Source organism: Rhododendron vialii, chromosome 4a (genome assembly GCF_030253575.1).
Source record: "Rhododendron vialii isolate Sample 1 chromosome 4a, ASM3025357v1".
NCBI lineage: Eukaryota > Viridiplantae > Streptophyta > Magnoliopsida > Ericales > Ericaceae > Rhododendron > Rhododendron vialii.
In genome coordinates, this window is record NC_080560.1 from 19,590,199 (window position 1) to 19,602,496 (window position 12,298).

Consider the following 12,298-nt stretch of genomic DNA (forward strand, 5'->3'; position numbering starts at 1 on the left):
TTTCGTGTATCACGTGTTCAACCCTAACCCGACCCATTTAGAATTAGTGTTCTCGAGTCGTGTCATTTTCGTGTTTCGTGTCAGAAATGTTCAATCCTAACCCGCTAATTTCGTGTCCGATTCGTATCGTGTTGTCGTGCCTCGTGTCTGTTGTCCAGCTCTAACCCTTACTCAAGCCCACCTACCTTACCGTCCCAAACAAAAGATGGGGAAACGTCATCTCGCATATGGAGTCCCTTTGGTGGAGAAAATGTGGAGGTCCGTAGCTCACTGCAAAAGACCACTGGCACTGCTATATCAACTCCATCATCCTCATTTGAAACTGAGCAACCCATATCATCCTTCTTCTTCGAACCTGGTTTTCTTCTTTGGATCATCATATTCTTCTTCTTCTTCTTCAACAAGTGGTGGTGGTCGCAATTACCATCTCAGAAAAACAAGAAAATGGCCACTCTCACCATACAAAGCCAAGTGGCAAGAAACCTTCAACCATCAGCAAGCCATCGAAACCCTAAAACAATCTACAAAAACCTCACCCAACCTCCTCTCCACTCTCATCGATTCCTTCTCCGTCTACAACTGCGACCCAACTCCCAACGCCTACCACTTCATCATCAAAACCCTCGCCCAAACCTCCAAACTGGACCAAATTCCCCCAATTCTCCACCGGATAGAAAACGACGAAAAATTCGAAACCCCCGAGTTCGTTCTCGTCGATCTGATTAAAATCTACGGCCGTGCGAATTTGATTCGACCCGCCATTGATCTGTTCTTTAGAATACCCAAGTTTAGATGTGTTCCTTCAGTAGATTCTCTGAATTGTTTGTTGTTAATACTCTGTAGGAACAGGGAGGGTATTAGGGTTGTGCCCCAAATTTTGTTGAAGAGTCAGTTGATGAATATAAGGGTGGAAGAGTCTTGCTTTTGTTTATTGATAGAGGGTCTTTGTAGGATTAGGAAGGTTAATTACGCGATTAAGTTGTTGAATTTCATGATAAGCGATGGGTATAGCCTTGATGGAAGACTGTGTTCTTTGATAATTGCTACTCTGTGTGAGGATGGAAATGATTTGTCTTGGTCTAGTGTTGAGGTCATGGGTTTCTGGGATGATATGAGCAGATTAGGGTTTTCCCCTGGGAGGGTGGATTGGTGCAATGTGATAAGGTTTTTTGTGAAGAAAGGGAAGGGTATGGATGCTTTGGATGTGCTGGAGCAAATGAAAACGGGTGGGATTAAGCCGAATGTAGTGGCTTATACTTTGGTTCTAGACGGGGTTATTGCAGAGGGGAAGTTCGAAAAGGCAGACCGACTGTTTGATGAAATGCTTGTGTTGGGATTGGTTCCGAATATTCGTACTTACAATGTTTACATAAATGGTTTGCGTAAACAGAACAAGGTGGAGGAGGGAGTTGTTATGCTTGCTTGTATGGAAGAGTTGGGGTGCAATCCTAATGTTGTCACTTATAACGTGCTATTGAAGGGTCTTTGTAAGGCTGGGAAATTGAGTAGGGCGAGGGAAATTGTTAAAGAGATGAAGGAGAAGGGCGTGCAGCTTGACTCGCATACGTATGGGATTTTGATTGGTGGGTTGGTTAAGGTTGGTGAAATTGATGAAGTTTGTCATATGGTTAAGGAAATCTTAGATAAGGGATTTCCTCTTCCGTCTTCAACATTTGACGATGTGATATGTGGGTTGTGCCAAAGAGGGTTGTTTGGCAAGGCACTGGAACTACTAAAAGAATCTGTTGGCGAGAATTTTGCTCCTGGAATTAGGTCATGGGAAGCGTTGCTCATAGGATCTGAGCTAAATTGTGGTTTTGAGGATAACGGTTTAATGCATGCAGAAACCCCTTTTCAAACTGACATGCTTGGAAGGCCAGAACTTATAGTGTGCGTGTAAATTTGCTATGTTAAGCTGTTGCATTAGCCTTTGGTGCATATTGGTGCTTCAGTTTCAAACCAAAGACTCGTCCTATATGGAAAACTGTAGCTCAAATTTGGGCATCTGAGTTAAACATACAATTACTTGCAAGTTGCAGGGGAGAGCTGAAGAAAAAGTTCAAATACCTATTGTTGAGTTCATATATGTAAAACAGTAAAAGAACTTACATTTTGAGAGCATAGACGCGATTCAATTTAGTGTTACTGTGAAAGAGGTACTTTTTTCGCTGCCTTGTGTATTATTCCTCTCAGTTTTACCTCAACCCACGCAAGTAGGCCATTTAACTGGTGCTACAATATTTTTGCATGTCTTGGCACAATCTGTTGTTGCATTCTGCTTTAGTTTTGTTCTGTTTCTTGGAACTGCAGTGTATGGTTATCAGCTGAAACTGCAGTATGGTTATCAGCTGAAACTGCATGAGAATCGTGGACGAATAACAATAATACGCGACCGAATAATATGTATTCATGATATAGTGGAAATTGGTAGTGTTAACTGGTCCCATTTGTCGCTATGTTTGTATCTTGAACTCATGGAAAGGAGAAAAAAGGAAGGAAAGAGCAGAAATAGGTAGATTAAATACAATATTTTTGTGTCATTAGGATAAGTAACTTGCCCCAAAAAAAAATAAAAAACCGATGGTTTTGTTTTTTTGTTATGATAAGTAACTTCGTTTCCCTCTAATATTTTCCTTGAAACATCAAAGGTGAGTGTGACTAACAGTCGCATTTTTGGGGGCCCTGAAGTGTTTCCTGTTTTGAAACTTGAAATACTTGTGTTTGAATGCGTGTGTTGTCACAGAGAGAGAGAGAGAGAGAGAGAGAGAGAGATTCTTTGATGTCCCTGTCCCATTACTACCAACCCAAAGAAATACGATACGGTGGCGAATAATCTTGGCTGAAGCGCTCATAGGGCATTTGCCTTTGATCCTAGCCGACGTTGGAACAGATCCAACATGACTGGCGTAAAGGGCAACCTTCCCACGTCTTGATAGCCTTACCTGACGTGCTTCTTTTCATGTTATTGCTCTTGCCGTGGTTATAATTTTACCTTGTTCATGCACTTAGTCAGGAGTTACCCATTATCTGTTCAATTGACTAACTTGTTCTCTTGATCATTATCCTTGTAATCATCACACTTAATTTTTACATACCCTATGGACCTGTTCTCCAATTTTTCAAAATGTTGCGGTGAGAAATTACAACTGACCTGAAAATGAAACCTTTTTCCTATGTACTTATGTGTATGAACACCTTTCTTTGCACTGGCTTTCAATGAGTGATCAGGTCCAGTGGTCTTGATGGTGAAGAAGGGCACATGAAGCACTCACTCATATACATCACGAAGCACTTACTCATATCCTGTATGCCATTTTGTTTTGTTTATGCTACATTTATAATCAAAGGGCAGGAAGGTGCGTGTGTTTCCACAAACTGTGTACTTCATAGGGCTGTAAACGAACCGATTTGAACCGAATAGTACATGGCTTGATAGACATTCCTAGAAAATTTCAGCATGTTTAAGCTTGTTTTGTTTAGTTTATGATTTAAACAAACAGAAGCTTATTGAACTGTGTAGTGGGTTGCTCAATTTAAATCTAAAAACTTGACGTGATTGAAATGGTGGTCATGCTTTCTTTGTTCAATTACCCGACCAATTTGAAATGAGCTTTTGATGACCAAACTCAATCTTGGGCTCGGGCACCACGTTCATTTTATTGCTTATGTGTACAAATTGAGCTCTTGCATCGGTCAAAATGGGAAAAATGACTGAACTAATTTCCTCATTACACTCGAGAACGGGGGAGATCAACTTTATCATCATATAAAATAAAAGAGAACAAGGGGTAGGTGACATAAACCTCACTCCACCATTATGCCAAAAGTACATGAACGAAGAAATGGTCTTTGATCCTTACAGAAATCATTCTATTTCATATATTTTGGATTTGTTCCAAGGACCATCCTAGGAAGAAAGATGCACAACTGGATTAGTTGTCTACACGGCCATGCATTTCCAAGCAGGAAATGCTGTATACGAAAACTGTATGGAATTTGATGTGCCACTGTATTGTTTGTTCTAGATACATATGGGCTTAAAAAAGCACCTTTTTAAGTCATACAACTGTTACCGCATGATGATGAATAGAGATTGCTGTAAGTGAAAAATAGGAACAAATTAAGATCTTAAAGTTGCTCTAGTCGCACTTTAGGCATGAAACCAGATAACATTGAAGTTAGAAGAGCTGATAAGCAAAAAAGGTTAGCGCTAGTTGATCACCCGAAAATATGAATAAGCTGCAGTGCTCTTGGCAAGTTCCCTCTGTCCATGATGTACTTTTGTCGACAAATTCATAAGTAAATGAGCAAGAATTTCTTAGTGATGGTTTTGTTGACCCTGCGCTTCTTACTTGGACAGCTTTAGGTAGTAATTGGCATTTGCTTCTGCCAAATATGAAGAGATTAGGATTCAAGTTCTCCCGTAGCTTTTATGGCCATCTACTTATTATTGTCTGCTATCACTTACGACTCATTCAAATTTATTTTGCATTTTACGAATTATTTGTTGTTTAAAATCTTACCTATGACAGGTTTCGTTCTGATGGAGCATCTTAAAGGACAACTTAAGGACGTCTCAGTCATTCCAGGCTTGGTTGAATTTTCCAGTTTTTTAGATGGATGCAATTTCCTAAATTCTAAACTCAGTGACACTTTCAGCACTATGGACATTGAAGAGTTGAGGGCATATGTTGGCACAGATCAAAGAAAGAGACTAGCAGAAATGTAAGTTGCGATAAAATTTGACGGGTTAGAACTAAAGTCCTGGCAAGGTTTGACATGTGTTTGTTGTAACAGTCTTGCTGAGTTTTCTGAAAAGCTTTTTGGATTTAGTAGATGAATTAGTTACAAAAGTAGCAATGTACGCGAGAGCACCTTCCATAAAGAAAAGGATCGTACATGCGAGGGAGGAAGCACATCTGCTTCTAGCGGGTCTGCATATGCATGTGGACATTAGCAAGTCGAATTGTGTGACCCAAATTCCCAATATATATCTCTGACGGTTTTGTTTTCATGAGATGAACTAGCTAACATCGTTGCACCACCAATGAGACCACCTTTCATCAAAAAAGAGAAAAGTTATGAGTTAGGAAGCATATGTGCTCCTTGCGGGTTTGTGTATCCATGTCCGTATCATTGTGGACACAAGAGGACACCTATCTGGTGCATCTACATGTGTGTCCCATATTTTCAAGACTGTTAAAGAATTTCTCGCGTGGAACAGTTTACCTGCGGCTCATTATTATTTGTATTGAAAATATAGGGAATGTCGAGTCATCACTGTTCAATTTCTTATTTTGTTGGGAAACCACGTTTTCCTTGACTGAGTGGTAGAAAAAAGTCGCATGTGTATGTTGCTGCTTTACCAGCAAGGCTGTTGCTTTGAGCTTAGTTCCTCTATCGCTCGTTTTCTGTCCCACTACCCCATTTTGGGAACTCTTGATTGTCTATTTTGAGAATAGATGGAACTTGGTCTTATGCTTTTGGTAAATTACCCTTTTCAAGGTGTTCAGTTTCCGAGGTTTGAACACTTTGATGGTTGTGCATTTTAAAATAATCAGATTTCCTTTTCAAAAAGCATTAGTTATTTCCCATATGGTTAAAAGAAAATGGGGATTAGGGAGTATAATTGGTTCTTTGTTGAGTTTCTTGTTATTGCTATTTCTGTCATTTGAGAAATGCCAGGTTTTACATGTTCCGTAGTGTCTATTTTTCTTCGTCGTTTGAGACAAAATTCGGAAATGCATATTTAGAGAGGTTTCTATTTACTTTGCTTAAATTGGATATTGGGATATTATTAACAGTTGTTCGTGAGTAAGCAAATTTGGATTTTATTTTTTTTGGATAAGTACGAATTTTTTTTTTTTTAGGGACTTTTGTTCTAAAGTTAGCTATAACTAGTTCCATAATTTGCTGTTCTTCATCATGGTAAGAATAAGTACTGATTTGAGGTTTATTTACTTATTTTGTGTTAGATTTGGCGAGGATGGAGCTCATGATCAAAAGAAGAAATCTCATGTTTAAAGATCTTTATGAGTAGGGGTGCGCAAAAAATCTGTCAAATCGCGAATCCAGTCCAAACCAATCCAAATCAAAAGATTTGGTTCGGTTTTTTAGTAGTATGGTTTGGTCATGGTTTAAAAAAATTAGAAACCGCGTTATATGGTTTGGTTTGTGTGTTCACGTTCACGGTTATGGTTTCAAACTGATCCGAACTATATAATACATACATCTACATATATAATTTAATTATAATTCACCAAATAAATATGGGAGCCTTAGTTAACTACTTTCCTAATTTCATTGATCATATTAAATCCACCGCAATATTTAATTTCCTATGATTATTAATTTATTATACACAAAAAACACATGAAATCACCATATCAGTCAACTTCCACGACCCAATTCTTAAATTTCTCTAAATTTCTATACACGAAAACCAATTCTTATTCCTATAATTCCTTCACTACAAAGACTAATTTCCCTAAATTTCTATACATGCAAACCGTGGTTTAAAACTGAAGTTGAACCATATTTTAATGGTTTGGATTGATTTGGTTCAATGTCTTTTGTGGGTTGGTTTGGTTCTCCAAATTCATAATCCGTAGATATTAATTTGGTTCTGAGTTTACTATAAAACTGAATCAATCCGGACCATGCTCAACCCTAATTATGAGGTCTGCATCTCTTTGGGCTTATATTTGCACTTAGGCGGAGCTGCTACTGTCTTCATATTTTTTGAGAGATGGTCTGTTGCCGCATTCCAATGATTTTTATTTTCATGCCTTCTCTATTTATTTCCATCTCTGCTATTGTCTTATAAAATTTTGTACATTTTCATAAAAATGAAATGGACTCTTTGTCGTTAACTTCTCCCAGTTTTCAATTACGAAGGAGATCGTGCCTGATTCTGCACTCGGATCACCCATCCATATTATATATATCAAAAAATCTTTACTTTGGATCACCATTGTTTCCAAAAGGTTTGAATTATGCACAATGTGTTACAGGGTTAGAAACTGTCGTCAGATGTCGATAAATGCTTTCTCAGGATTCATTAAACTGTAATATTTAGGAAGTTCTACTGCATGCTACTGCCACTTGGGTTTGCCTTTCGATTTTTGAGTATCCAACGAGATAACCCTGGTCCCGGTGAAACATTTAGCAGTACTTCCCTTTTCTATGCCACTGCCTTAGAAGTATGTTAGGATGTTGTAACAATGGAATGAAGAGAAGGATTGGAAGGTTGCTGATACAACTAAATGATTTAATCGTTTCTTCTGTGCTTTACAGCTTCACAAAATAGGCTTCATATGAAGAGGGTTTTTTTCATCTTACACACTTGTAGTTTTTTCATACAACCAAAAGAGGTTTTTTCATATTACACACTTGTACTCTATAAATGCAAGGCGGGAGTGGGAGGCGGGAAGGGACGAAAGCCTCAGTCAGGGCCGGTTCAAGAAATTTGGATGCCTAAGGCTAAATTGTGAGGTGGTGCCCTACTAACCAACGGCCTAAGTGGTTGGCTTGAATTCTACTTGACTTGGTTTCAAAACATGGCAGTTACAATAACATTATTTTTGGGGAAAAAACATTTCAAAAGAAAAAGTTACCCAGAAGACTCAAACTCGGACACTAAAATCAACTTACCATTGGGCTAACAAAGACATTTGTGTTATAAAACGAACAAATAATATATATACTAATTTACAAATAATATTGGAGTGCCCTTAAAATTTGAAATTTTTTAGATGCTCGAGGCCTTGGGTTTGGGCCGGCCCTGGCCTTAGTGCAACTGTGCAATGTGATATCAGATATCACGGGAGGAAGGATGATGTGACGTCACTGTTGCATAGAACTTTTTTTTGGTAGCGACAAACATATTGACATTATTACTTAACAAAAAAAAAAAAAAAACATATTCACATCTCATAGGTTTGTTGCTCCAAGAATTGATTACTACATATCTTTTTCACAAGTCCTTTATCGCCATGGTGCAGTTGTCTTTGAAGGAAGATCCATAGGTAAGGTTTCTTATTGAGATTTCTTCTGTTTCATTGTCAAAATGTATCTGTGGCCAGCCGGTTATTGGCTTAAGTATCATGATGGTGGAGGGGTAGGGTTTAAGTCGCAGCCTAGACATGACATGGATTCACAAAAGGGGTTCAAGTAATACCTAATTCCACCTTTTACTTGCTATACGGCTGTTATGGCACTGGGTTACTCCGGCTACCAAATTGATGGTGCTTTCTCATGTGTGTGTGATGTTTGGCATTTGCACTTTTGTTTTTGTGTTCTTTTTTTGTATCTTTATTTTTAAGGTGTGCATCAATTGTGTTTTCTCTTTTATTCGGTGTTTGCACACATATATGCAACATCAGTTCGGAGAACTCTATTTGTTCAATAAAGTTGTATTATAGGAGTAGTACTTGTAATGCTTTTTCTTTTTTCTCTTTTCAAGTTATGTTTCGTCAATTCTAATAAAAATGTGGAATTGGGAGGCACAAGGTCTGTGGCTAAGGCTCTTGCGAGGTCAAAATAGGGTTAGCATAGTTGCTTTTCCTAGTATAATTCTTTTGATCTCTTTTTATTCTTTTAGTTTTGATGCTAACCTTTGAGTTTCTGTGCAGTTGAGTTAGCTAATGGAGCATCGGATGGGTTGGTAAACCAGGAACGCTTTGAGAGGATTTCTTAGCTGGCTGAAATTGAAGATCTTCAGGCATCTCGTGACCTTACATTGGCATTTCTCTTCATTGAAGTATGTTTTCTTCAAATAAAAAGTGGAACTGCTTTAGTTTTGGTGGGGTATAGTTGTTCTAGGTTTGTCTCTTGGACCAAGATCCTTGAGAATACTTTGATTCTCAGCAAGCTAATGCAATAAAAACTTGGGGGACACACTTGGTGGAACTTGACAAATTAAATGCAGCCTCAGCACCGGTGATGGTTATGGTTCTCTAAGGCTCTAAGGGAGCGGATATCTGAGGTTAAAATCTCTGGATTAAAAGATCCCATAGTTAAACCTGATGTTGCTTTTAAGGTATTTAGAGTTTTTGTTGCAAATTTATCACCATACTTTTATCTGCCAGCTGCCATATGCAGAGGTGACGGACCTATGATTGTCAATGAAGATGCAGGTTTTCGATGGATTGACCCAGAATATTAAAAGCACCAAATATTAGCTTGAGAAGAATCTACGGGAGAGTGTTTTGGACAGGTTGCCAAAAATCACTGAAGAGGAACTCTTACATGTGAGTTGGCACCAATTTTTGTACATTATATTGTAACTTCTCAGTTTACTTTGGGGACTTCTATTTCCAAGAGTAGGTGGGAAAGGTATAGGTTGTGTTTGGCAGAGATTTCAGAAATAGTTTTCTATTTTAGACCTACAAATAATAGAACTGAAACTTCTTTTGCTCGCAGATTTGAAATTGTTTTAATGAAGCTTGCATTAATAAAAAAAACTCTCTTTCAGAATTGAGAATACTAAGTTACAAAGTGTTGTTCTACATTCCCTGCTTCTAGTTTTTCAGTGGCTGAAGAACCTTGTTCTCAAATTCTCACTTCTTGAAAAACATGTTTCTTACAACTGGTTTTGGATACTATTGAAAATCGGCCCTTAGAACAACAGGCCCATAGGTTTTGCATTAGATGCTAGACGTTTATCTTGTTTTGGATTTCCGATACTCCTTTATGCTTTATTGAGATTAACTTTTCTTACTTTTTAGCATTGGACGTCCATTAAGGAATTACTCAAGCATTTCTGGTCATCATATCCAATTACAACCTCATATATTTATGTTAAGGTAAAAGGTATAGTTCCTTTTAGTCAGATCTATTTTTGCTTTCTTCTATTGAGCTTAAAGACGATTACATTATGTAATCTTTGTATATTTTCAAATCATGGCAAGAGTACTTGAACTCTAGAAATTTTTGTTTGTAGTCTTAACCTAGGTTTGACCATCGTCGATTTCGATAAATCTTGTCATATTCAGTAGTTCAAAATTCCATTTTGATATTCTTATTGATAACTTTGATGTTTGCAGAAGGCTAGTGCTGATGGAAACCAAACAAAGATGCTTTTCCTCTACTTAAAAAAGGTGTTTCTATATCAACAGCCACAGCCAATCGTAATCAACTGCTAAAAAAAAGTTGTTGGTGAACTACTCAAATTTTCCAGTAAAGCTCAACCATTTGGAATGTTCTATAAATCACTGGGTGTTACTTGGGTGGAAGAGGGGCACCTAGTGCCTAGGGCCGACTAGTTGGCGCTTGGAGTTTAGTTGGTTTTTCTATTTTTTGCTATCTGTCATTTATATATTTTGTTAGCTAAATTAGGACTTAGACAAGTGTTATGTAAATATATATTTTGTTTGAAGAAAACGTAATATTGTTAATCATTTTAACCGAGATACTTTTAGAAATCACCGCCTACACAATTAATTGGTGATGCAGACTAATGTAAAAATACCTAATTACCTCATAGACCCTAAAATCAAGGTATTGGGGCTCCACTTAGGTCAACTTGTTGAACACTAACCTTTAGTGGAGTTTAGGTGGATTTAAATGTAACAATACCTAATTACCTCCAAGACCAAAAAATCCTTGCGTTGGGGTTCCCCCTAAAATCTAGGAGTTTGGGCTCCACTTAGGTCAACTTGCAGAAAACTGACCTTTAGTGGAGTTTAGGTGGATTTAAATGGGTAATATAGTTTTCGTAACGATCCTTTATGCACCTCACTTTTTCTAAAAGTTTTGTTTTTGAATATGGGGTAATGTTGTCATTTTGTTATCTATCTTTTACTTACTTGGAAAAGGTATTAATTATACAAGTGGGTAGAGTTATTTTTATTTAGACTACTCTATCTAGTTCCCTTCGGTCTTCTTGTTGTTTTCTCCATCTGTGGTGAGAGAGCTTATTCAAGAATGGTTTGGGGCTACTATGGGTAGATCATGACGTAGCGCTTGATTTAGTCCCGCTTTGCTTGATGTGGCGAATTAGAAGAGAGTGGAACAATAAATACTTAGATGGGGTAGAGAGGACTATGTTTAGCCTTAAGAGTCTATTTTTTAGTTTGCATGGTTGGGAGTTAATGGTGTGTAATCCGATCCTCGACTTATTCCTTGACATGATCAGTGTTTTTTATTTTTTTCCATTCGGTATGGAGTATAGAGTACATGGGCTTTTTTTTTTTTTTTTTTCCTTTTGTGATTAGTTTTTAGGCTATTGATGTAGTGGGCCCTTTTATCCTTGGCCTGTTTTAGAAAATGGTGGGCATCCCCTTGATGTGTTTTCTACAAATTTATTGGTTCTCAAAAAGGAAAAAGATGTCTCTGATTAGAGGCTGGAAAAATTTACTTGTGTTTTTCTTCAGGAGGCATCGGAGAGGTGTTAGTTAATCCCAATTTGATTAGGACTTAGGGCCGGTTTCATTTGGTTAGGCACAGGAGAGGTGTCGGTGAATTGTGATCATGTGCAAACTGATGCACTTCGTCTGTTCTAGTTTAAGCTTCATATTGTGGCAGGTATATTCTAATTTATCCTCGTGGATGTGATGTTTGCAATCATCTCTCTTTGTTTCTTTGTGTGGTTGATCACGACAAACTTCTTCCAAGTATGGTTGTATGTTGTTTTTATTGAACTGCAATGGTCGTTGATGATCTATTTTCTAGCTTTCTAGGTGATCTCTTTTTCTTTTCTCTTGGGTTCAAATCGGATGGAGCGTTTTGTGCAGTTCACTATTGCAGTGGCTAAAGTTTCGAAAAAATCCAAATATTCAGGAGGCATCGGAGAAATGGTGGGCATCCCATAGATGTGTTTTCTACAAATTTATTGGTTATCAAAAAGGAAAAAAATGTCTCTGATTGGAGGCTGGAAAAATTTACTTGTGTTTTTCTTTAGGAGGCATCGGAGAGGTGTTAGTTAATCCCAATTTGATTAGGACTTAGGGCCGGTTTCATTTGGTTAGGCACAGGAGAGGTGTCGGTGAATTGTGATCATGTGCAAATTGATGCACTTCGTCTGTTCTAGTTTAAGCTTCATATTGTGGCAGGTATATTCTAATTTATCCTCGTGGATGTGATGTTTGCAATCATCTCTCTTTGTTTCTTTGTGTGGTTGATCACGACAAACTTCTTCCAAGTATGGTTGTATGTTGTTTTTATTGAACTGCAATGGTCGTTGATGATCTATTTTCTAGCTTTCTAGGTGATCTCTTTTTCTTTTCTCTTGGGTTCAAACAGGATGGAGCGTTTTGTGCAGTTCACTATTGCAGTGGCTAAAGTTTCGAAAAAATCC

General features: G+C 37.8%; 1 protein-coding gene across 1 annotated transcript; it reads left to right on the plus strand.

Moving 5' to 3' along the window:
* Positions 1-191: 191 nt before the first annotated feature.
* LOC131322817 (pentatricopeptide repeat-containing protein At2g38420, mitochondrial) lies at positions 192-2,180 on the plus strand. The gene has a single exon (XM_058354316.1). It carries the CDS (start codon positions 206-208, stop codon positions 1,898-1,900), a length of 1,695 nt encoding a protein of 564 aa, XP_058210299.1. The 5' UTR covers positions 192-205; the 3' UTR covers positions 1,901-2,180.
* Positions 2,181-12,298: the final 10,118 nt, after the last annotated feature.

What these genes read in the sequence shown, in the direction of transcription:
- LOC131322817 (XM_058354316.1), top strand. Translation starts at nt 206, where the DNA reads ATGGGGAAACGTCATCTCGCATATGGAGTCCCTTTGGTGGAGAAAATG.